Source organism: Ursus arctos, unplaced genomic scaffold (assembly GCF_023065955.2).
Source record: "Ursus arctos isolate Adak ecotype North America unplaced genomic scaffold, UrsArc2.0 scaffold_28, whole genome shotgun sequence".
In the NCBI taxonomy this organism is placed as follows: domain Eukaryota; kingdom Metazoa; phylum Chordata; class Mammalia; order Carnivora; family Ursidae; genus Ursus; species Ursus arctos.
Genome location: NW_026622963.1, coordinates 1,724,105 through 1,750,601, shown reverse-complemented (window position 1 = coordinate 1,750,601; position 26,497 = coordinate 1,724,105). Strand labels below are relative to the sequence as shown.

At 36.8% G+C, this 26,497-nt stretch overlaps 1 protein-coding gene across 1 annotated transcript in view; it reads left to right on the top strand.

The window, feature by feature from the left end:
• Window positions 1-26,497, top strand: part of CLPX (caseinolytic mitochondrial matrix peptidase chaperone subunit X) — a 41,412-nt gene that overhangs the window by 3,334 nt on the left and 11,581 nt on the right. The window contains exons 2-8 of the mRNA XM_026478321.3: window positions 7,972-8,132; window positions 9,120-9,237; window positions 15,960-16,114; window positions 17,661-17,820; window positions 19,620-19,661; window positions 24,890-25,066; window positions 25,691-25,855. Coding sequence (XP_026334106.1) covers window positions 7,972-8,132; window positions 9,120-9,237; window positions 15,960-16,114; window positions 17,661-17,820; window positions 19,620-19,661; window positions 24,890-25,066; window positions 25,691-25,855 — 978 coding nt within the window. The remainder of the gene's footprint in view (window positions 1-7,971; window positions 8,133-9,119; window positions 9,238-15,959; window positions 16,115-17,660; window positions 17,821-19,619; window positions 19,662-24,889; window positions 25,067-25,690; window positions 25,856-26,497) is intronic.

Below are 26,497 nucleotides of genomic sequence, written 5' to 3'. Positions count from 1 at the left end.
TTCTTTATTCAGAAGTATTCAGGGGTGCCTGGGTGACTCGGTTGAGCATCTGATTCTTGGTTTTGGCTCAGGTCAGGATCTCTGCATCGTGACATCAAGGCCCGAATTGGACTCCCCACTCAGTGGGGAGTCTGCTTGAGATTTTCTCTTTCCCTCTGCCCACCCCTCCCGAAGAGCATGCGCATTTTCTCTCTCTCAAATAAATCTTTAAAAAATACATTTATATTTTATTTTATTATTTTATTTTTTTTAAGATTTTATTTATTTATTTATTTATTTATTTATTTATTTGACAGAGATAGAGACAGCCAGTGAGAGGGAACACAAGCAGGGGGAGTGGGAGAGGAAGAAGCAGGCTCATAGCGGAGGAGCCTGATGTGGGGCTTGATCCCATAACAACTGCGCCACCCAGGCGCCCCCAAAAAATACATATATATTTTAAAAAGTATTCAGAATTCAGGAAACAATAACTTGGGCACAAAATGAAATTTTGAAACTAGTAAAAGCAATAAGCATCTACAAAGTTGCTGGCATTATTTGTTTTTGTTGATTTTTTTTTTCTTCCAATTTTTGTTAGAGGTTAGAGATCAGGTGGTTAAGCAAGCATTTAACTTCATTTGCCATTTCATCAATTATACACTTAAATACTGTCATTACAAAAAATAGTAAATTTAAGGCAATTTAAATTTTAAGGCAAATTTAAAATTTTTCATTCTATTTCTAAAATTTAAAGATCAGTTTATCTTTTAGGCTGAATCATTTATGTTTTTTAGAGAATGCTTAGTTTAAGGTTGAATATAGGAAGTCAAATATTTAAAAGTTGAATAAATTATTCTCCTAGTTCTTAGTAGCCCTAAAATCAATGTACCTTTCTCTAGTATTTCTTTTTAAAAAGAGCTGCTCTAAAACTCAGAGCGTTTTATTTGTATGACAAAAGTTTTGTAAATGGTTTAGCTTTTAACTGCCTTCTCTTGTTGCTGCCAACTATTCTTTCGAAATATACTTTACAGAAATATTTCCCTTTTTGACTTTTAGAAGGGTTCTTCACCTGAGGTTCATAGGCCTCCAAAGTGTCCAGGAATAGAATTCAGAAGTTCTGTTGATTTTATTTTTACTAATCACTAACTGAAATATAGCATTTTCTTCAATTCTGAGTGGAGGCCACAACCCACAGTAGTATTAGCAGTATCTGTGAATTTGTCACCAAAGTCACAAATATTTTCTTATCACATTACAGCTGTTCATATCTCAAGGTACTCTTTATACTTTCCACTACTTTGAGATCATGGTAGTTATTTAAAAAGCTGTTAAGGGGGCACCTGGGTGGCTCAGTCTGCTAAGCATGAGCCTTTGGCTCAGGTCAGCCTCTTCTTTATCCATTCATCTGTCTTTGGACACTTGGGCTGCTTCCATAGTTTGGTTATTGTAAAAAATGCTGCAATAAACATAGGGGTGCATGTATCCCTTTGAATTGTGTCTTTGCATTTTTTTGGGTAAATACCCAGTAGTAGAGGGTACTGGATCATAGGGTAGTTCTATTTTTAATTTTTTGAGGAAACTGTGCTGTTTTCCATAGTGGCTGTATCAGTTTGTATTCCCACCAATAGTGTAAGAGGGTGCCTTTTTCTCCACATCCTTGCTAATGCTTGTTGTTTCTTGTGTTTTTGATTTTAGCCATTTTGACAGGTGTGAGGTGATCTCTCATTGTAGTTTTGATTTGATTTCCCTGATGATGACTCATTGTGAGCATCTTTTCACGTGTCTATTGGCCATCTGGATGTCTTCTTTGGAGAAATGTCTGTTTATGTCTTCTGCCCATTTTTTAATTGGATTATTAATTTTTTGGGTGTTGTGTTGTATCTGTTCTTTCTGTATTTTGGATACTAACCCTTTATCAGTATGTGATTTGGGACTATCTTCTCCCATTCAGTAGGTTGCCTTTTAGTTTTGATTGTTTCCTTCACTGTGCAGAAATTTTTATTTTGATGTAGTCTCAGTAGTTTATTTTTGCTTTTATTTCCCTTGCCTCAGGAGACATATCTAGAGAAATGTTGCTATGGCTGATGTCAGAGAAAATATTGCTTGTGCTCTCTTCAAGAATTTTTATGGTTTCAGGTCTCACATTTAGGTCTTTGATCCATTTTGAATTTATTTTTGTGTTTAGTGAAAGAAAGTGGTCCAGTTTCATTCTCACATGTTGCTGTCCAGTTTTCGAAACACCATTGGTTGAGATTGTCTTTTTCCCATTGTGTGTTCATTCCTGCATTATTGAAGATTAATTGACCATATAATTTTGGGTTTATCTCTGGGTTTTCCATTATATTGATCTATGTGTCTATTCTTATGTCAGTACCGTACTGTTTTTAATTACTGCAGATAACTTAAAGTCTGGGATTGTGATACCTCCAGTTTTCTTTTTCGTTTTTAAGATTGCTTTGAGTATTCGAGGTCTTTTGTGGTTCCATATAAATTTTAGGATTGTTTGTTCTAGTTCTTTGAAAAATGCTATTGGTATTTTGATAGGGGTTGCATTAAATCTGTAGATTGCTTTGGGTAGTGTGGACATTTTCACAGTATTCTTCCAGCCCATGAGCATGGAATGTCTTTCCATTTCTTTGCATCATCTTGAATTTCTTTCATCGGTGTTTTATAGTTTTCAGAGTATGGATCTTCCACCTCTTTGGTTAACCTTGTTCCTAAATATTTCATTGTTCTTGGTGCAGTTGTAAATGTGATTTTTTTTTTTAATTTCACTTTCTGCTCCTTCATTTTTTTTCTTAAAGATTTTATTTATTTAATTGACAGATAAGAGGGGGAGAGAGCACAAGCAGGGGGAGTGGGAGAGGGAGAAGCGGGCTCCCTGATGCAGAGCTCCATCCCAGGACCCTGAGATCAAGACCGAGCTGAAGGCAGATGCTTAACCAGTTAAACACCCAGGCACCCCTCCTGCTTCAGTTTTTAGCATGTGGGAATGCAACAGATTTCTGTACATTGATTTTTGTATCCTGTGACTTTTTGAATTCTTTTATCAGTTCTAGTTTTTTTTTTTTTTTTTAAGATTATTTATTTGACAGAGATAGAGACAGCCAGCGAGAGATGGAACACAAGCAGGGGGAGTGGGAGAGGAAGAAGCAGGCTCCCAGCAGAGGAGCCCGATGTGGGGGCTCGATCCGTAACGCCGGGATCACGCCCTGAGCCGAAGGCAGACGCTTAACCGCTGTGCCACCCAGGCGCCCCTCAGTTCTAGTTTTTTGGTGCAGTCTTCAGGGTTTTCTATATTTAGTATCATGTCATCTACAGATAGTGAGAGTTTTACTTTTTCTTTAACAATTTGGATGCCTTTCATTTCTTTGTTATCAAATTGCTGTGGCTAGGACTTACAGTACTATGTTGAATAAAAGTGGTGAGAGTGGACATCCTTATCTTCTTCCTGACCTTAGGGGAAAAGCTCTTAGCTTTTTACCATTGAGTATGATGTTGGCAAAAAGCATATTTAAGAAATATTTTGATAACTACTTCAAATTGGTTTCCTTTGTTATGTATTTTATTCTGTACATTTAAAAACCTATTTTGAGAAAGTGTCCATCCATAGGCTTCACCAGACTCCCAAAGGAGTTCATGGCACAAAAAAGGTTTAAAACTCCTGATTAGAAGACTACAGTGATTTCTGTGAAGATTTTATTAGATTGGTGAGTGACTAATCATTTAAACTGTTCAGTACAGTGGTTTAAAAAGTGTGATTCCCGGGGCTGCCAGGGTGGCTCAGTCGGTTGGGTGACTGCCTTCGACTCAGGTCATGATCCCAGGGGCCTAGGATCGAGTCCCGCATCAGGCTCCTTGCTTGCCAGGGAGCCTGCTTCTCCCTCTGCCTGCAGCTCCCCCCTGCTTGTTCTCTCTCTCTCTCTCAAATAAATAAATAAATTCTTAAAAAAAAAAAATTTGTAGTTCCCAGGGGTGGCTGGGTGACACAGCTGGTTGAGCGTCCAACTCTTGTGTTTTGGCTCAGGTCATGATCTCAGGGTTGTAGATTGAACCCCTCGTGGGGTCCATGCTCAGTAGGGAGTTTGATTGAGATTCTGTCTCTGTCTCTCCCTCTGCACCTCCCCCTGCTGGTGCACACGCTTTCTCTCTCTCTCCCTCTCTCTCTTACATAAACAAATCATTAAAAAAAAAAAAAGTGTGATGCCCAGACCAACATCATCAGTATTAACCTGGCATTTTGTTAGAAATACGTTCTTGGGTCCCACCTCAGACCTTCTGAGTCAGAACCAGGGAATATTCCTTGCACTCTGTTTTATTTCAGCAAGCTCTCCAGGTAATCCTGGTGTGGTGCATGCTCAAGTTGGAGAACCACTGGTTTAGTTTTTATGGCATCTTGTTGGTGCAGCCCATAGATTATAGTATGTTAAAACTGCATCAGAGCTAGCCCCATCCCAGGACCCCGAGGTCATGACCTGAGCAGAAGGCGGACGCTTAACTCACTGAGCCACTCAGGCATCCCTAGCAAAGAAATTTTTAAATTTAGAAGTTTAGATGACATGAACATGTTTTTCAGGTAGTATTTTCTGTGGTAACTTTATGGTTGCAGTGGTTTCATATGTTACTTGGTGAGTTATTTAAGGTGAAGGACTAATTTTTTTTTTCTATTCAGAATAAGTAGACTTTAAAAGGATCATGTTCGTAGTTTTTATTTCTCTTAAATTCCTGAAGATAATTTCCTTTCAGCTTTTCTTCCTTTTTTTTTTTAGATTTATTTATTTATTTATTTATATGACAGAGAGAGACAGCCAGTGAGAGAGGGAACACAGGCAGGGGGAGTGGGAGAGGAAGAAGCAGGCTCCCAGCGGAGGAGCCCGATGTGGGGCTCGATCCCAGAAGGCTGGGATCACGCCCTGAGCCAAAGGCAGACGCCCAACGACTGAGCCACCCAGGCACCCCTCCTTTCAGCTTTTCTTACATTAGATATTGTAAATTGATAAACACTATTTTGAAAGATACATTTTATCGTAAATGGTATATAATACACTGATATTTTAGAGTTAAGTTTTATTCTCTTTTTTAAGGTTTTATTTATTTGTCAGAGAGAGAGCTCACAAGCAGGGGGGAGCAGCAGGCAGAGGGAAAAGCAGGCTCCCTGGTGAGCAAGGAGCCTGATGCAGGACTTGATCCCATGCCCCTAGGATCATGACTTGAGCCAAGGCAGATGCTTAACCGACTGAGCCACCCAGGTGTCCCAGTGTTAAATTTTATTCTAAACATCCAAGTACAAATAGTCTCAGTATGGCTTGTTGTAATTGTAGTTTTCTTTGTGGATACATTGTAATGGTTCAGTTAAAAAGTTACATTTGTTAAATAGATTATAATAATTATTATGCTACCATTCATACTAATTTATGGATGTTTTCTTTTTCCATTTTTTAAAAATTTAAATTCAGTTAATTAACATATAATGTATTGTTGGTTTCAGAGGTAGAGGTCAGTGATTCAACAGTCTTATGTAATACCCAGTGTTTATTACATCGCATGTCCTTCCTAATGCCTGTCACCCAGTTACCCCATTCCCCCACCTCCTTCCCCTCCAGCAACCCTCAGTTTGTTTCCTCTGATAAAAGAGTCTCTTATGGTTTTTCTCCCTCTCTGGTTTCATCTTGTTTTATTTTTTCCTCTCTTCCCCTATGATCCTGTTTTGTTTCTTAAATTCCACATATGAGTGAGATCATATGATAATTGTCTTTCTCCGATTGACTAATTTTGCTTAGCATAATACCCTCTAGTTCTATCCCCTTGTTGCAAATGGCAGGATTTAATTTTTTTTTTTTTGGTGGCGAGTAGTATTCCATAATTTATGGATGTTTTTAAACACACACAAAATAGGACAAGGGACACCCAAATACCCATCACCCAGCCTTAATGTCCATAACTTTCTGTATTATTGATTTCATCCATCCTTTCCACCATTACTTTTTCTAGATTTGCTTTTTAGATTGACACAGTCTTTAAACTGTATTATGTCCTTTGAAAAACATTAATGTTTAACTTAAAATTCATGAACTATGTTTAATCTCATCCTAATGAGAGTAATGGCTATCATTTACTGCAAAAAAAAAAAAAGGAAACGTTACACTTGAGAAAATTTGAAATGTCTTTTGAAAACATCACTTAGAAGAAAAACATCAAATGTAGTTTTTTTTTTTAATATTAATATTCAAGTTTAATAGTGTGAAGCAAAATTTTCCAGTCTGGATTAGGGACTAGTGTATCATAAACATTAATTCTTTTTTAGTGTTTGTGAGTTTATATAGAGATGAGAAAGTTTATATATATCTTTCCTGATAAGTTTGATGGTTTTATTTTTGTATTTTGTGGAACTGGAGATGGCCTAGGGCAGTAAATAGCTAAAGAAACTAGGTCCAACAGTGCACACAAATGTGTGGGAAAATTGGAGTTAAGTCAGTTGTATAACTAAGCAGTTGCTTTTCAGTTGTTTGGAGGACATTATTTTATTTATTTATTTTTAGAGAGGGAGAAGGGGTGGGGAGGGGCAGAAAGGAGAGGGAGAGAAAGAAAATCTTAGACTCCGTGCCCAGCGCAGAGCCCAAGGCAGGGCTTGATCTCACAACCCTGAAATCATGACCTCAGCTGAAATAGAGAGTCAGACATTAAACCAACTGAGCCACCCAGGCTCCCCTCAAAAGATGAAGGACGTAATTTTAAGCCCGTTTTTGCGTTTGGATACAATATGTACATATGTGTATGATCTCTTAAAAGACCTAACAGACAGAAATAAAAATGTAAAGCCTGAGGTGAGAATTTTGCAGGGAATAAAATGAGGGAGATAAAATCAGTTTCTTAAATTTACTTAAAACTTGAACCCCTTCCCCCCTTTCTGTTATTACCTGCCAACAGTGCTCTGATACACTGCTGAGAAACTTCTTTGGCGATTCATTAAGATTCATTAATGTAAATTAGCTTATGAGTAGCCCTACAGTACTCAGTACTGAAGTCTGGAATTTTGTTTTACCTAAGACCATTCGATTTTCTTGTGTAGAAAACACTCTTTTAAAGATCACCTTGGGGAATGCTGCCTTACAGTATGCAGAGTGACTCTTTGCCACTGACTATAATTTATTTAGGGGTTTATTTTGTATTTATACGGCGTTGGCCAACAGTGATCCCATGGACCAAAACTGGCCACACCCATTTGTTTACATATTGTTTGTTTTCATGTTACAGAGTAGTTAGAACTGAGACTACATGGCCCAGAAAGCTGAAAATATTTACTGTCCTGGTCCTTTACAGAAGAAGTTTGCCACAGAAGTCAGTGATTAATCTATACCCTTTTTAACAATTTTAACTTCAAATATGGTAAAAGGTTAAAATGTTGAAAGCAGGATAATGATTACAAATATTTACTGTATTAAGGGTTTTTTTTATAGGATTGAAATATTTCATTAAAACATGTAGTTAATGAATGCGAGTAACTTTTTAAAGAACATTTGAAGTTTGTTTTCATTATTGCAGATATTACCCCCTGGTAGTCAAAGAGACAGATAAGAGTTTACGTCAATTGCTTATTTTCATTGGTAAAAATACTGTAAGAAGAATAAGAACATAGGGTGTAAATGGCCTTTTTCCCCTACAGGTGAGGCAGATGTTGAACTGCTTCTCTCTCACACTTTCAAAGAGCCACTCATTGTTATAACCTGGGTGGTCTTTCCTCACTTCCAGACAACAGGCCCAGAAAGAAACATCTTTATTTACCTGGAATCTGCAGGCCCAGGTCTGGCCTGTTTTTAAGGGTGCTTTGCCTCTGATGGTGTCACTGTTTTCTCTACCATTTTGTTACTACTGCTGTGAAAACTATAGCCTTTTCAACCTCCTTTATACATAAGGAATTTTTGTTTTCAGGAAATTTATTGAAGGCATGTTAATATTTGATGTGTAGACTAATAAATTTCATTATATTTCTAGGTATCTCTTGTGGTCGCATTCATATACCTGTTTTAGGAAGGCTCGGGACCTTTGAAACTCAGATTCTACGAAGAGCTCCCTTTAGAACCTTTACAGAAACACCAGCATACTTTGCATCAAAAGATGGGATAAGTAAAGATGGCTCTGGAGATGGAAATAAGGTATTTAACTTTATTGGCATCTATGTACATATTTGAGTTCCTTCCTTCAAACATTAAATGTAATAATAGTATTCCCTATTCTGTCGATTTATGTTTTCTGTAGGAAATGTGAAATATATAAAAGGATATGAAGAATTTTATATAATTTTATTTTGTGTTTTAGTTTCAACCATAAAATAGTTTTATAAGCATTGCACTTAGCAGTAGTTAAAATTTCTAACACTCCAAAGTAATAAAGGAGCTACATTAAATAATCTATGGAGCCAGCACTCTGTAGGATTGAATTAGGAATAGCCACCATTTCCTGCTTTCACACAACTCTTAACAATTCATGATAGTATAAACCCGACTTCATTCTCTACCTAAAAATTTTTAGTATCTCTACGACTTAATGTTGGACTACTCTGTAGTTAGCAAGTAGATGATCAGTGATTATATTGAGTTAGTGAATTATTATCAATTTTCTTTATTGTGTGAATTTCACTAATACTTGAGTTACTGTTGTATGCAAGACAAAATGCTAGGTGCTTTCATATCCACACTTAATCCTAATAGGATTCTCTAAAGTAGGTAAAATTATCCCCATTTTAGAGATGAGGAAAGTTAGATTCAAAGAAGTTACGAGTCACTACTTATCAAGATATAGCTCCTGATTCAATTTCACTGAAATGTATTTTACCTGTATTAACTTTTTTTTCCTAGTGTTAATTGAGTCATGGAAAGAAAGCTGTTTATTGTACGTGCTGGGTCATACTTTGTGAAGAAGGAATACAGATAAACATATGTGTTTACTAGAACTGATTTTATTTTTCTGGTGAATAGATCTTTTGATATCTATGATAGAGATATACTAATAATTCCATTCTAGAAATCATAAAAATTGTAAGATTAGTTACAACCTATCTTGCTTATATTTAAGTTACATATAAAATGGTTGCCTGAAAGTAATAATTGACACTCTCTCTTTTTCTTCTCTACTTACATTAGAAATCAGCAAGTGAGGGAAGCAGTAAAAAATCAGGCTCTGGGAATTCAGGAAAAGGTGGAAACCAGCTGAGGTGTCCTAAGTGTGGTGACTTGTGCACTCATGTAGAGACCTTTGTGTGTAAGTATTACTTCTTCTGTTGTTCTTTTTCTCTACCTTTTCTAGAAATCATAGACTGCGTAGAAATATATAAATTATATAGGCCAAAGTAATGTTCTTTCTGAACTCACATGATTCTCTCTTATGTTTACCAGATAACTAAAAGTCCCCAGGACTGGTAATACTTTGCACGGTGGTATAAGAAATAATTTAAGAAAACTATTTGCTTCTTTAATTTGTGTGTGTGTATGTGTGTGTGTGTGTGTGTGTATTTCAAATTTGGATTTTGTGAGTGTTCCTGTATGTGATAATTGAGCTGTAGGAGAAGCAAGGCTTATTTATGCTATATTTATTACTCTATTCTTCTAGGAGAAGCAAGGCTTATTTATGCTATATTTATTACTCTATTCTTCAAATACCTGTTGAGCATCTCATATAGCTGGCGAGGTCAGTCATTCAGATACTAAGGTATTTTCCCTGAGTAACCACAGGAGCTAAGCCCTCAATTCTGGAAAGTGCATGATAATTATGAACAATTCAGACACTAAGAGAAGGAAGAAATCAACAGTCCTACTTTTGCTGTTAGTGTCAGTAGCTCTCTCTGAAATACAAAGATGCTACTACAAATCTTGCGCTTCGTGAATCAGATAACTCATCTCCTACATGATTAGAGTTAATGGTAAGGATTCAAGAGTAAATCACGTTGCACTACCATGTCAGCCTTCCTATATAGTCAAACTGTGAAAAGGTCAGTGGTGAGGTTTGGCAGAAGTTTCAGTTTCTCAGGGCGCCTGGGTGGCACAGTCTTTAAGCGTCTGCCTTTGGCTCAGGGCGTGATCCCAGCGTTCTGAGTTCGAGCCCCGCATCAGGCTCTTCGGCTGGTAGCCTGCTTCTTCCTCTCTCACTCCCCTTGCCTGTGTTCCCTCTCTCGCTGGCTGTCTCTCTGTCAAATAAATAAATAAAATCTTAAAAAAAAAAAAAAAAGAAGAAGTTTCAGTTTCTCATGATTAGCTGGAGAGGATTCTCTATATTCTAACCCAAATATTGAGAGTTGGGTTACAGTTTCACATTTATCATTAATATTAATTGGCCACTATATGAAAAAATACTGTTATATGTAGCATTGTTTTATTGTTTTGGAAAGACTTTTAAAGTAGTTCCATTCTATAGGTGGAATGTTTGAGGTTCTCTTCATGGTGTTGCCTTGTAAGAGAGCAAAGAGAAGAATCAGTTTAAATGAATATTAATTTGGTTGCAAAATAAAATGAAAGAATTAGATGATATAACTTCTAAATAATGTTTGCTATTAACAAATTTGGTGTGAAATAATAAAACTCTAAAAGGTCTGAGAATTGCTCTGTTCATAATGGCAGTGTCATATTAACATATATTTTAATCAAGAGTTTTGTAATTTTTTTTTCCAGAGAAAGATTTCAATCTTTGTTGACTCTAACAATAATTCCTTAGAGTAAAAAAGGAAACTTTTAAAGTTTAAAATATAAAAAATATTTAATAAATGCCAGTGTATACAATTTTATTATCATAATCTTATTTTTGTCAGGACAAAAATGAAAATATCCTTATTTTTATAAGTGAAGAAGCTAAGATTTAGCAAGTTCAAGTGACTCATCCACGGTCACAGAGCAGTGAGGATTTGCTATTCAGAAGTTCCTATCCCATACTTTTTTTTTCCTAAAGATTTATTCATTTAGTTGAGAGAGAGAAAGCACACAAGCAGGAGGGGCAGAGGGAGAAGGAGAGAGAGAATCTCAAGCAGACTCTGTGCTGGGCCCAGAGCCCGATGCAGGGCTCAGTCTCACAACCCATCTCACGACTGTGAGATCATGTCCTGAGCTGGAACCAAGAGTTGGACACTTAACTGATTGTATCACCCAAGCGCCCCTCTCTCATACATTTTTAGCAACTGGAATTCTCTTTGGATAAACTAGCTCCAATTGAGATTAAATTTATTTTTACACAGTGTTTTCAAAACTCGCCAGGTTGTATTAATCACTGAGAATGGTTGTTAGACATGCAGAGTCTCTCCTTCCCTGGAGATGAGATTCTGTAGATGTTGAGTGATATGTTTAACAATGAGATCAAGTATGGAAAACACTCTTCCTTGTGTTATCTAATCAACTCAAAGCTGAGGTTGTTTTCTTTCGGAATTCTAATTGGGGAGGCAGAATGTGGGAGTAGAGAATGGGGAAGAAAAGAATAAAAGAAGAGTAGATACTTAACACATAATTTAGTAAGCCAGCGTCTATTGGGACAGCCACTACTAGGCTCAGAAAATAAACACAAATGAGCATGGCACTGTCCTATCTCTAGAGCTTTACTGCATGGGAGTGATAGGCCCCCACCAGTGAGACAGGGCCCTCCTGTCTTGATTTTGCTGACCCATAATACAGGTCTCTTGAAAGCTGAGGATCTTCTGTGTCTACTCACCGAAAATAGAAGAGTTTTGTTGAAGCTGAGTTTATTCATTTTGTTTGAATCTACATTTATTTGGTTATTGGTTCACAAACATCTTTTTATGTACTTTTTGATCTTGTATCTTTTTTTTCTTGAGTTATAAGAAAGCTTTGTGTATTCTGAATACTAGACCTTTATCCAGATATGTGATTTAAATAGTTTCTCTCATTCTATGGGTAGTTCTTTCCTTTTAAATACCGTATTACAGGAGTCAACAAACTTTTACTATGAAAGACCAAATAGTAAAAACTTCAGGCTTCGTGGGTCCTGTAGTCTGTGTTGCAACTATTCTCCTGCGCTGTTAAAGTGGAAAAGCAATCAGAGACAATGTCAATGAATGAGGATCACTGTGTTCCTATAAAACTTTGCATATAGACACTGAAATTTGAATTTCGTTTCTTTGTTTCCCAAAGTGTAAAAACTATCAGCTCATGGGCCTTGCTGTATATATTCCATTCTCACAAGTATATTTGTAGTGACTTTTATGTTCTCTCACAGTGGTATTGTTTGACTTTGTTGAAATAAAATACCATTTTTTATAGGTAGCATTATGAATATATTGAAAATCATCAGAAATTGAAATAAGAATAATATCTAAGAAATTTTTCTTTTTAGAGAGAGAAAGTGGAGAGAGCACAAGGGGGGAGGGGCAAAGGAAGAGGGAGAAGGAGAGTGTGAGAATTTTAAGCAGGCTCCACCCTCAGCATGAGCCTGATGCAGGGCTCCATCTCACGACCCTGAGATATGACCTGAACTGAAATCAAGAGTCAGACACTTAACCAACTGAGCCACCCAGGTGCCCCATCTAATAAATTTTTTTATTGTAAGGACTAATATATACTGTTCTTCAGTTTTGCCTCTTTATTTTTTACTTATTTTTTTAAATATTTTATTTATTTATTTGACAGAGAGCACAAGCAGGGGGAACAGGGGGAACAGTAGAAGGAGAGGGAGAAGCAGGCTCCCCGCCGAGCAGGGAACCTGATGCGGGGCTCGATCCCAGGACCCTGAGATCATTTCCTGAGCTGAAGGCAGATCCTTAACCATCTGAGCCACCCAGGCGCCCCTCTTTTGCCTTTTTAAATAGTAACTTGTCAAACTTGAATAGTTTCCCCACTTTTATATTAAAAGATAGAATCTTTAGTTGTTTTTTTATGTATATAGTACTTTTTGAAGGCTTACTGTACTTACATGTCTTCTACAATAGGAATTAAACTTTTCTGTTTGGTTTGGAGATTTTATGTTGGACCCTGAAACTTGTTCAAAATCGTGAAGAACTTTGATTTAAACAAATCTGAGAAAGTTTTTATTGAGGTAGTCTTTCTGTCATTGGCATACTATACAAGCATGTTTACTGGGATTAGTATTCTGCATATGAAGGAATATAGTATACTTATAGTAATCATTTAAAGGAAAGTGGTTTATTTATCCCCTGATAATTTAACAAAATTAGATTTTGCCGCTTGTCTTCAGGAGTAAAAATTAAGCATTGCAATGCTTGTATTTTTTTTCCCAAAATAGCATTTTGAGAAATAAAATTGAACTTGGGTATGTGGTGAATATGTTTCGTTGTAAAATCGATATTGTGATGTTCAAGTAGAATGTAAGCAACCCTTCTACAGTGCAGTCTGTTGTGAGTCTCTTTCCCTTTGACCTAATTTCTTTAGAGAAATATTTTGTTCTTGTGTTCTCAAGCCAGATATTCCTGTCATTCAGCCTGAACTAGATCAGAGGCTTCTCTGCCCTTTAATCCTTGCCTTGTTTACCATCAGTAACAGCTGTAAGGTGATGCTTCATTATAAAGTAAAGGCATTGAGACTATCTTTCCCACTGGTGGAGAATGGTGAAAATGTATTGGGGTTTGTGCGAATCAAAGGTACTTGGAATAGCTTGGTCTTTAGGTAAGCCTTTGTAGGTGATCAATACATAGAAAACATGGATGATGTCTCTTCTAGTTTAAAATTTGCTGCTAGGGGCACCTGGGTGGCTTAGTTAAGCAGCTGCCTTCAGCTCAGGTCATGATCCCAGGGTCCTTGAAAGAGCCCCCCGGTCGGGCTCTCTACTCAGTGGGGAGTCTGCTTCTCCCTCTCCCTCTGTGCTCTTGTTCTCTCTCTAGTAAATAAATAAATAATAAAATAAAATGATTTTTGCTGCTAGAATTTATCCAGAATGTATTTTTTGTTAGCCTTGTGTTTAAGGATAGATACATATTAAATTGATTGAATTAATAGATTTATTTTTGAGATACAGAATTGTCTGGATTTTTTTAAAGATTTATATTATTTATTTGAGAGAGTGAGAGAGAGAGCAAGCACAAGCAGGAGAGGGGCAGAGGGAGAAAGAGAAGCAGACTCCCTGCTGAGTAGGGAGCCCGATGCAGGGCGGGACTGCAGGACCCTGACCTGAAACAAAGGCAGATGCCGAACCCACTGAGCCACCCAGGTGCTGCTGTCTTTTTTTTTTTTTTTTTTTAATAAGTTGGATTATTTTGTGAAGATTTAGGTGTGCTTACCAGTACAGTTTTTCTGGTAATCTATGGCTAGGTAGTTACAATATTCCCAAAGGAGAGAGATTCTCATAGTTTTATTTTTAAAATTGTTTTATTTTAAATTCAGTTTAATTAACATATACTGTATTATTAGTTTCAGAGGTCGAATTCAGTAATTCATCAGTTGCATACAACCCAGCGCTCATTCCATCAAGTGCCCTCCTTAATGCCCATCACCCAGTTATCCCATCCCCCTACATACCTCCCCTCCAGCCACCCTCAGGTTGTTCATAGTTAAGAGTCTCTTATGGTTTGCCTCCCTCTCTGTTTTCTTCTTATTTTTCCTTCCTTTTCCCTATGTTCATCTGTTTTTTTCCTTCAATTCCACATATGGGTGAAATGCTCTGGTATTTGTCTTTCTCTGACTGACTTATTTTGCTTAGCATAATAGCCTCTAGTTCTATCCCACATTGTTGCAAATGGCAAGATTTCATTTTTTTTGTTGGCTGAGTAATATTCCAGTGTGTGTGTGTGTGTGTGTGTGTGTGTGTGTGTGTGTGTAGCACATCCTCTGAATCCATTGATGTGTCAATGACATATGGGCTCTTCCCATATTTTGGCTGTTGTGGACGTTGCTGCTATAAACATCGGGGTGCACGTGCCCCTTCAGAGGTTCTCATAGTTTTAAAAATTATTTTTCTTTGCAGTTTTAGCTGTCTAGTTAGATTACACAAAGGTAACACAAAAATGTATTACCCAGACCTACCAGCATATAACTAATTCCTGTGTAGTATTTGCTCTGTATCTGTTAGTAATCTGCATGAGATTCTCTTCTGTGCTGCTTTCCAAGGTCCCCAGTTACCATTAGTAGGGTTGGGCTTGGAGAAGATTAAGAGTTTATGTCCATGTACCTGTATCCTATAGCTGTGTTTTACAAGGAGAGAAAAAAATAGATCACCTTTGGTTTAGCACAGGATATTCTATAGCTGATGCACTGACACTGAGACACCCTTTTACCCACACCTTTATTTTTTAATTTAAAAATTTTTTTTGCTCTCACTTTTAATTGTTCCTGTGTTGTTTTCAAAAGCTATAGGATTATCTTTAATAAAGTCAATATGCGTAAGGATGTTATTTTGTTAGTTTCTTAGTGGTTTTTAGATCAAAGAAATAGGAATTAAGTGGAGTTGTTAAAAATGAAAATAAGGAAGGCATGAAACAATTTTACATATTTACCAAGTCAAGGGCTTAAAAATGATGATAGGTTTGAAAAGAACCTAAAGAACATACATATTTATATATATGTATGTGTGTGTATATAAATATATATATATATGTATATATTTTTTCACATTTTTAGGGATTGAAATTGATTTCTCTCTTTCAACTCTGTGTATATTTGAATTTTTTCATAAGAAAATGTTGGAAAAATAGAAGAATTTACTTCTCACAGTTTCTTTATTCAAGTATTTCAGTAAATGATTAATATTTTTATAGTGGTTATTTTCTAAATTAAATTTAATGAATGGGAAGTTGAAAGAAAGTCAATATCACAAAATGAAAGAACCTAGTAGAAGTGAACAAAATGTGATTTACTGAACTCATCTATTTGTGTCATCTATCTTAGGTATAAACTAAGTTCTTTGTTGTCGCTAGTGGAGTGAACTACAAGCCTACTTTCTGTCAAGTACATAGTTTTCATTTACAGTGAGTCACTAAGGTTAAAAACACTATTTAAATTATTTATTTTTCCTCTGCTGACCTTTCTTTCCTTTTACAGCATCCACCCGTTTTGTGAAGTGTGAAAAGTGTCATCATTTTTTTGTTGTACTATCTGAAGCAGACTCAAAGAAAAGCATAATTAAAGAACCTGAATCAGCAGCAGAAGCTGTAAAATTGGCATTCCAACAGAAACCACCTCCTCCCCCCAAGAAGGTATAGGTCTTAGCTCAGTCCTTTAAGCTCTTTATCTTGGAAACATTTCATTGCTCCCCTCTCCCAGTTTATATTGGATCTTAATACTAGTACCTAAACAAGTATTAAATTCTTAATATGGACTATATCTGGCTAAATTCTTTTTGATATTTGATACTTGAAATTTAGGTATGGAGTCCATTGTTACTTTCCCATGTTGTGATTATGGCGTTCAGTAGCAATGGGATATAGTTGGGTGATTATTAAAGTAGCATTAATACTAAATTAATCTAAAATGATACCCATAAAATTGAGCAGCTAGGGATTTCTTTTTCTTAGTTTGGGCTCCTAAATAACACGAGCCTGCAATTTCTCCCCATAAATTAGTCTACTTTTTGGATAAAACAGCCTCAGTCTAACAATGGAAGCAAGTAATTTTTTCATGGCCAGTGTGCCAGGGATGTCCTGTATAGCACTGTGGCTTTTGTGGTGTGAGCTCCTTCTAAGAGTCTCAGACAGAGTGTGATCTGGCCATATGAAGCATGGCAGAGTATATCACCAGCTCCATTGGGTTCTTGCACACTTTGATTATTTCTTACCCTCTGCCTCAGTGTAGCTTCTTTCTGCTGTGTTAAGACACCAGTGCATTTATCTCTACCTCCAAATGTGCTGTGGCAGATTGAATAATTCATGGATATAATTTATAAGGAATCAAGAATAATAAAAAACCATAATAAAATGCATGTGGTCAGCAACTAAAGAATTTGTTATATAAAAATAAATAATAAAAAATGCAGCTATTAACCTTTATATCCTCCACTAATTTGGGTAGATTTTAGACATCAGAGTTTAAAAACAGGCAATTTAACTATCTAAGAAGTTAGTATTAACAGTTAATTTCTATTTAGTAAAAGCTGAAGGAATTTACCCCAGGTTCCAGGCTGTTAGCAATATCCAAGTATCAAACAGAGCTTTAGTTTCCAATAGTAAAGTTTTTCAGATTGCTCTTTAGATAAATGAGTAGCTTTAAAGTTAATGTCTGAAAAAACTGTTTGTGAATATTCAAACATACAGATGCTGGTAATGGCTTTGATTATATAATGCTTTTTTGAAAATTGTAGTTTTAGAGTATGTTATTTTTGTGAAGAATATTATTCCTATGATTGAGAGAGGTATAGAAAGGATTTAATGATTTACATTAATGGTGATATCTTTAGACCCATGGTCGCATATGTAGGTATTCTAAGTGACTTTAATAATTAACTTTTAAAAATTAGGACTAGGATTAATGGCATTGTGTATAGAATAGAAATCGACAGGACATTAGAAGAGTACAGTGATACTTTGTTAAGCTAAAGAGCAAATGAATTGTGTTTTGTCTGCTTAGGTTTGGGGCCTCTGAGTCATTGTTACATAGGTATCATACCCTATGTATGATTTTGTTTTTGAAGAGTCTTTGTTCAAATTTAAAACTGTAAGCAAATATGCTCAGTGTATAACTTCTTAACGTGTCTGTGTTTTTGTGTGATAGCTCATAGTAAGTTATTCGTAACTAATTATTTTTCAGATTTATAACTACCTCGACAAGTATGTTGTTGGCCAGTCATTTGCTAAGAAGGTGCTTTCAGTTGCTGTGTACAATCATTATAAGAGAATATATAACAATATCCCAGCTAATCTGAGACAGCAAGCAGAGGTTGAGAAGCAGACGTCATTAACACCTAGAGGTTAGTATTTTGATAACTGACCAAAATAGAGATTACTGTGTTTAGAGGTAATCTTTATTTGCAACCCCTTGCTTTTGTCCGAAAATGCTTTTAGTATAGTACAGCATTTTTCAAAGTGCAGGCCTCTTCTCATTAGTGGATCATGAAATCATTTTGGTAGATTGCCAACAGCATTTTTAAAAAAAGTTAATAGGTATGAATAGAAAATACCAGAGTACATTAACTTGTAGTTATATATTCTTTCATAAAACTTCTATTTTCATTTACATGTGCATGGGTTCTGTGTGACAGAGTAAAATGTATTTCTTATCAAGGGTCTCAGTGAAAAATGTTTGAAAGTCACTGGGGTAGAGATTGAGACGCCGTCTTTGAATTCAGACTTCACCACAATTAGTTCCTCATGACCGGATCATGTGTCTCCATCAGAGATATATGAAGATAGATGAGAATGGTCACAGAACATATCCAGCATTCTTTGCTTTTTAGGTCTCAGCTACAGAGTGTAAGGTTAAGGGCGGATTTGTGTAATTCCTATATTTTGACGGTAGATTCTAATATACCAATACATTATATAATCTCAGTTTACTGTAGATAATAATGTGTGTTATATTAATAGAAAGATATTATTTAAAAATACTATGAACAGGGACGCCTAGGTGGGTCAGATGCTTAAGCGTCTGCCTTCGGCTCAGGTCATGATCCCAGGGTCCTGGGTTTGAGCCCCTCGTCAGGCTCCCTGTTTGGTGGAGAGCCTGCTTCTCCCTCTCCCTCTGCTGTTCCCCCTGCTTGTGCTCTCTCATTCTTTCTGTCAAATAAATAAATAAAATCTTAAAAAAAACACTATGAATAGAGTAAAATGCAAATTTTTAAAAGTGTGTTTGTTTTTAAGTGGCCAGGACCCCTGATTTCATTTTTTTTTTCTTTCTTTTTTTTCTTTTTTTAAAGATTTTTTGTTTATTTGAGAGTGAGAGAGAGAGAGAGCACTAGAGAGAGAGAGAGCACAAGCATGGGGAGTGGCAGGCCGAGGGAGAAGCAGGCTCCCCGCTGGTGAAGGAGCCTGATGCAGGGCTCGATCCCAGGACTCTGAGATCATGACCTGAGCTGAAGGCAGACGCTTAATCGACTGAGCCACCCAGGTGCCCCTGTAATCTATCATTTTACATTCTTTAAGTCATCCTTTTACAATGTGAGGGAATTCTGCTAAATATTTACATTTATAAAACTATAATATCTTTTGATTACTTTTGGCAACTGACTGGCTCAAAAAAGACAACTTGTTCACTTTGAACTTACTATAAAATAGGTATGTGGTAGTATCAGTTTTTTATTTTTAGAAAGTGTAAGTCATGATAAAACATGGAATCTTCAGTTTATATTATAGAGTCCAAATAGCACTGTCTAGTGATGAAGCAAAACAATTTTTTTTTCTGGTCCCTTCACTCAGCAAATCAATAGTTAAGCCATTCTAGGTACTGGGAAAGCAGATGGTTGTATTTATGGTCTGACGGGTTTAAATTTTTGTTGAAGACTTAAATAATTACTACCCTTTTTTAAATACCAACTTAGTATTTGACAAATGTGAATGTTAGCAATTGGGCATCCATCATTAACATGTTTGGGTTTTTTAAATATAGAAAGGATGTAATAAATAGATTCTTTTATACTGTGAAAAGCTACAAAATAATGAACACATTGTTTATGTATATTTGGAAGAGGGCAAGAAGTGAGATATTCCTTGTTTGTTCCTCTAAACTAAACAAATATATATTTTAATGTTGTCATTTTATCTTCTTTCTTAGAGTTAGAAATAAGAAGACGAGAGGATGAGTACAGATTTACAAGTAAGCGACCTCTCCTCAGATCCTCCTCTGTAATTATTCTTCCTTTTGAGATTTACCTCGGTGAAGTATGTCAGCAGTAGTAATGGTAGACATGTATTTGCTCATGTATTACCAAGAAAGATATTGTATGTTATATGAACATGTTTATGATACATGGTATATATAACTTTGGAACAGTTTTCATAGCTAGTTTGTGTAGTTTGTATATGTTGGGTTACTTCAGATATTTGATTTTATTTTTTCTTTTGTGATATTTCTTAAAGCATAATGCAGAGAAATAAAATATATATAGTTTTTCTTCATAAATATAGACCTGCATGCATATTAACAGGAGTTCTATTTTTTTTTATATCTGTGGCTTGCTATTTTATCTCCCCCCCCCCCATACAATTAGAATTGGCATGCTTATATGTGATAGAAATTTTGAGGGAGGCAGGTTATCTTTCAGCTTCCATTTGCCAGAAACACTGATTTTTTGGGGTATTTATGAAACTTGGTATAGCCTTACAAATTACAAATAAGCCCCAACTCACTGTTTCCAGCCCTGGATTGCCCCTATAAGCCTCACATGGTCTGATGGAGGGGGTGGAAAGACCTGATATCCTAAGGATTGTGGCTTTTCTGATGTCTTGCACCCATTCCTTTGGAGGTGGCTACTTAGTTGCTGCACAGATGGTAACGGTTCATAAACAGATTCACATGGCCATTTGTTTCAGTAATTAAAATAACGAACAAAAAATAGATAAACCACTATGAACACTTTTCACTTATAAGTCTGGTACTTTCACATTTACCTTTGAACCAAAATACATTATTTTGAAAATTAATTAATTTAGGGAGTGCGAATGACCCTGGGGAGGGAGGGAGAGGGAGAGAGAATCTCAAGCAGCCTCCGCACCTAGCACAGAGCTTGCTGAGGGGGTTGATCTCATGACCCTGAGATCATGACCTGAGCCAAAATCAAGAGTCAAACACTTACTTGACTGAGCCACCTAGCCGCCCCTGAACCAAGATTTGTATCTACTGTTTGAAGTATACTATTTATGCAGGATGAGCCATGAGAACATAACTAGTTTACCAACTCTGGCATGAGAGCTATTACATGTAATAAAATTGTATTATCTCTAGTTACACTTAAATTGTATGGAAATAATGATTATATTATGCATGGTAAGATTATATCATGCATGGTAGAGGGGCACCTGGGTGGCTCAGTCCGTTAAGCGTCTGCCTGTGGCTCGGGTCATGGATTGAGCCCCACATTGGGCTCCCTGGTCAGTGGGGATTCTGCTTCTCCCTCTGCCTCTTACTCTGCTCTCGTGCTGTCTCTCTCTCACTCAGATAAATAAATAAAATCTTTAAATACAATGCAGTAGAGTTAGATTATATATAAGAATATAAGATCTAAATAATAAACTTTAAGCCCATGTATATTTTATATTTTCTAATCCAAAAATATAATCAATTGTGCTGTCAATACTATCTTCATAAATTTGAACAGATAGCTAGTGAAACTAGTATAAATTAGTAAAGAAAAATCTGTAGTGAGTATTTTGAAAGAAGTATATGTAGTGATTTAATGTAACTTAAATGTTAACAAGTAACACTTATGAACTTAGGTAAGAGCAATTTGTAATTGTATATATTGATTGACTTGGAAAGTAATACTTTGAAAGCCTAAATAGAATTTATTTTCATGTATAGTTTCATCTTGTCCTGTGTGGGGTTTTAGGTCTAAAATTAGGGCATTAGGCCAAAATGATATATAATCAAAATATTCTTTTAAGTTTCTTTTAGAAATCACATGTAAGAGATCAATATACTACTCTCAGTAAGACTGATAGGTTTTTCCCATCATTGGAACATGTTTTTCTTCAATCGAGCACCAGATGAAACAATTGGCTTGGATTTGGGCTCCGTTATACAAATACTTAAGCGTTAGGAAAATAGCAATACTGATAGCAAATTCTTTTATAACATTTACAACTCTGCCTGTCACAGTTCTAAGTGTTTTACATATTTTAACTGATTTAATCTTCCTAAAACTATGAGACAGAAACTATTCTTTTCACACCCATTTTATAGATAAGAAAACTAAAGTGAGGAAATTTTAAGTGATTTGTCCAGGGCCACATGGCCAATGCCGATGAGCTCCATGCAACTAACAATACACTAGTCTGCTCACACATTATAGAGAGCTGCTCATGCATTGAGAGAGATGCAGACACAGACTAACTGAAAGGACAGGAGAGTTATTTTAAGTTTACTCTGGAGCATATTTTCATGAAATGGAATGACAGGGATGCCTGGGTGGTTCACTTGGTTAAGCATCTGCCTTTGGCTCAGGTCATGATCCCAGGGTCCTGAGATTGAGTCCTGCATCAGGGCTCTTTGCTCAGCTTGGAACCTGCTTCTCCCTCTGCCCCTCCCTCCACTCTTGCGCGCACGCGCACTCTCTCTCTGTCTGTCAAATAAGTAAAGTCTTTAAAAAGGGGGGGGATGACAAACATGTACTATTTAAATTATTCCTCTTTTTGTTTTTTTTCAAAGCTTTTTATTTATTTGACAGAGAGAGTACAAGCAGGGGTAATGGCAGAAGAAGATGGGGAAGCAGGCTCCCTGCTGAGTGGGGAGCCTGATGCGGGGCTTGATCCTAGGACCACAGGATCATGACCTGAGCGGAAGGCAGACACTTAACCGACTGAGCCACCCAGGTGCTCCTGAATTATTCCTTTTTAAAAAATTTAAATCAGGGTGCCTGGGTGGCTCAGTTGGTTAAGCGTCTGCCTTCAGGTCATAATCCGGGGGTCCTGGGATCAAGCTGCGCATCAGGCTCTCTGCTCAGCAGGGTTAGGAGGGGGGAAGGTCTGTTTCTCTCTCTCCCTCTGCCCCTCCCCGCACTTGTGTGTGCTCTCTGTCTCTCTCTCTCTCAAATAAAATCTTTAAAAAAAATTTTTAACTTAAATCATCGTTTAAGTTAAATACATTTATTCTGTGACTCACTCTAGTTAATATGCTTCTTGCAATTTTGTTCCAGTTATTCACCTAAATAATTTTTTCCCCATTGGGCCAACCTACACTCAAGCCAAAGCCCTATATTATATTGTCACAATTTCTAACTAGATTTTGGTGAAATAAAAAAAAAGAAATTTTTGTTTACTAGGGACAACTAACCAAACTCATGTAGGAGACAGCATTTTTTTTCTTGATGTGGATCAGAATAAGGCACAGCATTGTGAATTATTCACTAATAATTAACCCTCAAATGTAGCACAATTTAAAATGTTAATTGAATTCCTATTTCTTAAAAAAAGATTTTATTTATTTATTTATTTGAGAAAGAGTGAGAATGGGAGGGAGAGGGAAAGAGAATCTGAAACAGACTCTCTGCTGAATGCAGAGCCCCATGCGTGGCTTGATCTCACAACTGCGAGATCATGACCTGAGCCAAAACCAAGAGTGGGGCACTTTATCGGCTGAGCCACCCAGTTGCCCCTTCAATGCCTATTTTTGATGACCAGAATAACTGTTTATGTTAACTGTGACCCTAGGATAATTTGAAAGTACCAGCCAGATGGAGTAGGACCATAATACTAGTTTTATCTGCTGAACATTTATCCTTTGGTTTGATGAAAATAGTAGTGCATTGGGAAGTACTGATATTCTTTTTTTTTTTTTTAAAGATTTTTTGAGATTGAGAGTGCGAGCATGTACGTGAGTGGGGGGAGGGGCAGGGGGAGAGGGAGAGAATTCTCAAGCAGACTCCCTGCTGAGCACAGAGCCTGACACCCCCCCCCGGGGGGGGGGGGGCAATCACAGGACCCTGAGATGATGACCTGAGCCGAAATCAAGAGTTGGCCACTCAGCCGACTGAGCAACCCACGTGTCCCGAAAGTACTGATATTCTTAACCCATTTATTAGAAACAAACTAAAAATAAATCTAGAAAACATAAACAAATAGGATATGAACACAGATACCTCAAATGCTGAGAACCAGGAGCAGTATGGATTCACAAGTCTGGATAATTGAAAAGACTTTTGGAATTCTTTCCTTCAGCTGAGAGTGAGAACAAAGTTGTCTTGTTTTTAGGCACCCATTGGATAAACTGATAGTTTACCAGCAGTATCTCTCCCATCTAGCTAAGCATTGGGTCTCTAATAAAGGGACTGGAAAGAGCCATTTAGAGATCCTATGAAATAAAAAATTCGGGTAGAGCCAAGGAGTCTTACCATATTTGATTTCTCTGGTAGACTCACAGAATCATTTTTAGATGTGAAAGAGACTGTAGAAGTCATATATTGTCTTGGTATTTTCACTTAATAGTAAGGAAGCAGACCCAGTAAAGTTAAGCGATTTGCTTAACATGGTCAAAAGACCATGACAGAAAAAGACTAGGACCCAGGTTCCCTCTTTCCCCATTCTAATCTTGGTTCTGTTACTGTGTTCAGTGTTTTTCCCTTTCCCTATAGTCCTGTTTCATTTGTACTAAAAAAATCTATATATATTTGTTTGTCTTTTAAGGTGCCTCCAAATCAAGTGCATTTTATTCTTCTACCTTCCAACCATGTGTTTGAAATTGATAGGACAGGTATTGTTGTCATTTTATAGGTTAGGAAACAGAAATACGAAGTTTATATGATTTGCCCAAGATCATATAGCTATTTAGACACAATGGAAAAAACAAAGCTAAAGCTTTGTGACCCCCTAGCGCTGTTCTCTGTCCCTTGTACTGCCTTCCTATAAGTGAAAGGGCATTCCTCATACAGATTTACATAAGGGGAATGAAAAGAATACATTTGCTTTTCTTAAGGTTCTCTGAAAAATCATTGCATGTTTTACATTTGTTAATAGATAATTTGAGGTTTTCTTCCTTTTTAGGTAAGACAGAATGTCAAAATATTTAAGTTTTTCTTTTTTTTTTTTTTTTTAAAGATTTTATTTATTTGACAGAGATAGAGACAGCCAGCGAGAGAGGGAACACAAGCAGGGGGAGTGGGAGAGGAAGAAGCAGGCTCATAGCAGAAGAGCCTGATGTGGGACTCGATCCCAGATCGCCGGGATCACGCCCTGAGCCGAAGGCAGACGCTTAACCGCTGTGCCACCCAGGCGCCCCTAAATATTTAAGTTTTTCTAAATACGTGACTAGTCTTAGATTTAGGGTTCTGTTGGGCATTTTTTCAAGTAAAATCAAATGAAGCTCTAATAGTGTCTTCGGCATTCTTTTAGAATTGCTTCAGATCGCCGGGATCAGTCCACATGGTAATGCTTTAGGGGCGTCCGTGCAGCAACAGGTAAACCAACAAATACCTCAGGAAAAGCGAGGAGGTGAAGTGTTGGATTCTTCCCATGATGACATAAAACTTGAAAAGAGTAATATTTTGCTGCTTGGACCAACTGGGTCAGGTAAATAACTTCCTGAAAAAATTACTCGTTTAAAAAAAAATAGAATGTGAATGATTCTGTAACCTCTGCCTTGTGATTGGGGGACTTTGGCCCTTGAGAAGAAAATCGGAGGCCAATCTTGGGAATACGTTATCAGTATTTCTGCACAGGCTTCAGGCTGAGTTTGAGGAATTGATATTGCCCTTTCGGCCAATCCCTAACATCTTTTTATTATTATTTTTTTAAAGATTTATTTACTTTTATTTATTTTAGGGAGAGTGCGTGCATGTGTACATGGGGGGGGAGGGGAAGAGGGTGAGGAAGAGGAAGAAAGTATTCAAGAAGACTCCTACTGAGTGCAGGACCTGATGTGGTCTTGGTCCAGATGCCGGGACCCTGAGATCATGACCCGAGCCAAAATCAAGAGTCAGAAGCCCAACTGACTGAGCCACCCAGGTGACACCAATCCCTAACGTCTTAATGAGAGTAATAAAAATAACATACCATTAAATCTAAATAATAGTAAAGATGTACAAATAATTTTTTATTATATACTATTCAGATTTAGTTTATCTTACATTTTTGTAGAGAAATTGTATATCAACATATCTTTAGTAAACTTTTAGTTGCTGTTTCTATTTGTAGGTAAAACTCTGCTGGCACAAACTCTAGCTAAATGCCTTGATGTCCCTTTTGCTATCTGTGACTGTACAACTTTGACTCAGGCTGGATATGTAGGTGAAGATATTGAATCTGTGATTGCCAAACTGCTCCAAGATGCCAATTATAATGTAGAAAAAGCACAGCAAGGTATGTTTTCAGTATAGCTTGTCTGTCCCCAGATGTGGTCTATTGGGGAAGCAGTCTAATATTAAGAAATATAATTCTTGTTTTGAGTCAAGGAGTAAAATTCTGTAATTGTATAATGATAGCTATGTTAAACATTTTCTAGCATACTAAAGGCCACAGTTTGCTTTTCCTTATTGTTGTATGATGGCTACTAGGGTGAAAACAGGCCAAATTACTATTCAGTTAGATCCTTAATGCTATCGTTGTTTTTTTGTTCTGACTCCCCTCTAGACTCCTAATCCTGGGGTGGGGTAGGAGAGGGGTCAAGGACAAGGGTGGGAGAGTGCACGAAGAATCTGGAAACAGATTAGTTTGTTGACCTCCAGGATATCATAGATTGTGCATTTCTCCTTTCCCCATCTATCCTCTGTCCTTGTTTACATGAAGAGCTTGACAACTGCCTGTTCAAATCCTTTAAGACAAGAGTATAGATGGGAAAGAGTAAACTAAAGTTTTGCTAGTACCAGCACTGCATACACCTCATGCTTCCCCACTATACCTCTATCTCAGGTTCCTAGAATAAAGAACCTGAAAACATTAGTGGGGTAGATAAATAATGTCAGAGAGAATTGGTTATCATAACCAAGTGATACTCTATAAAAT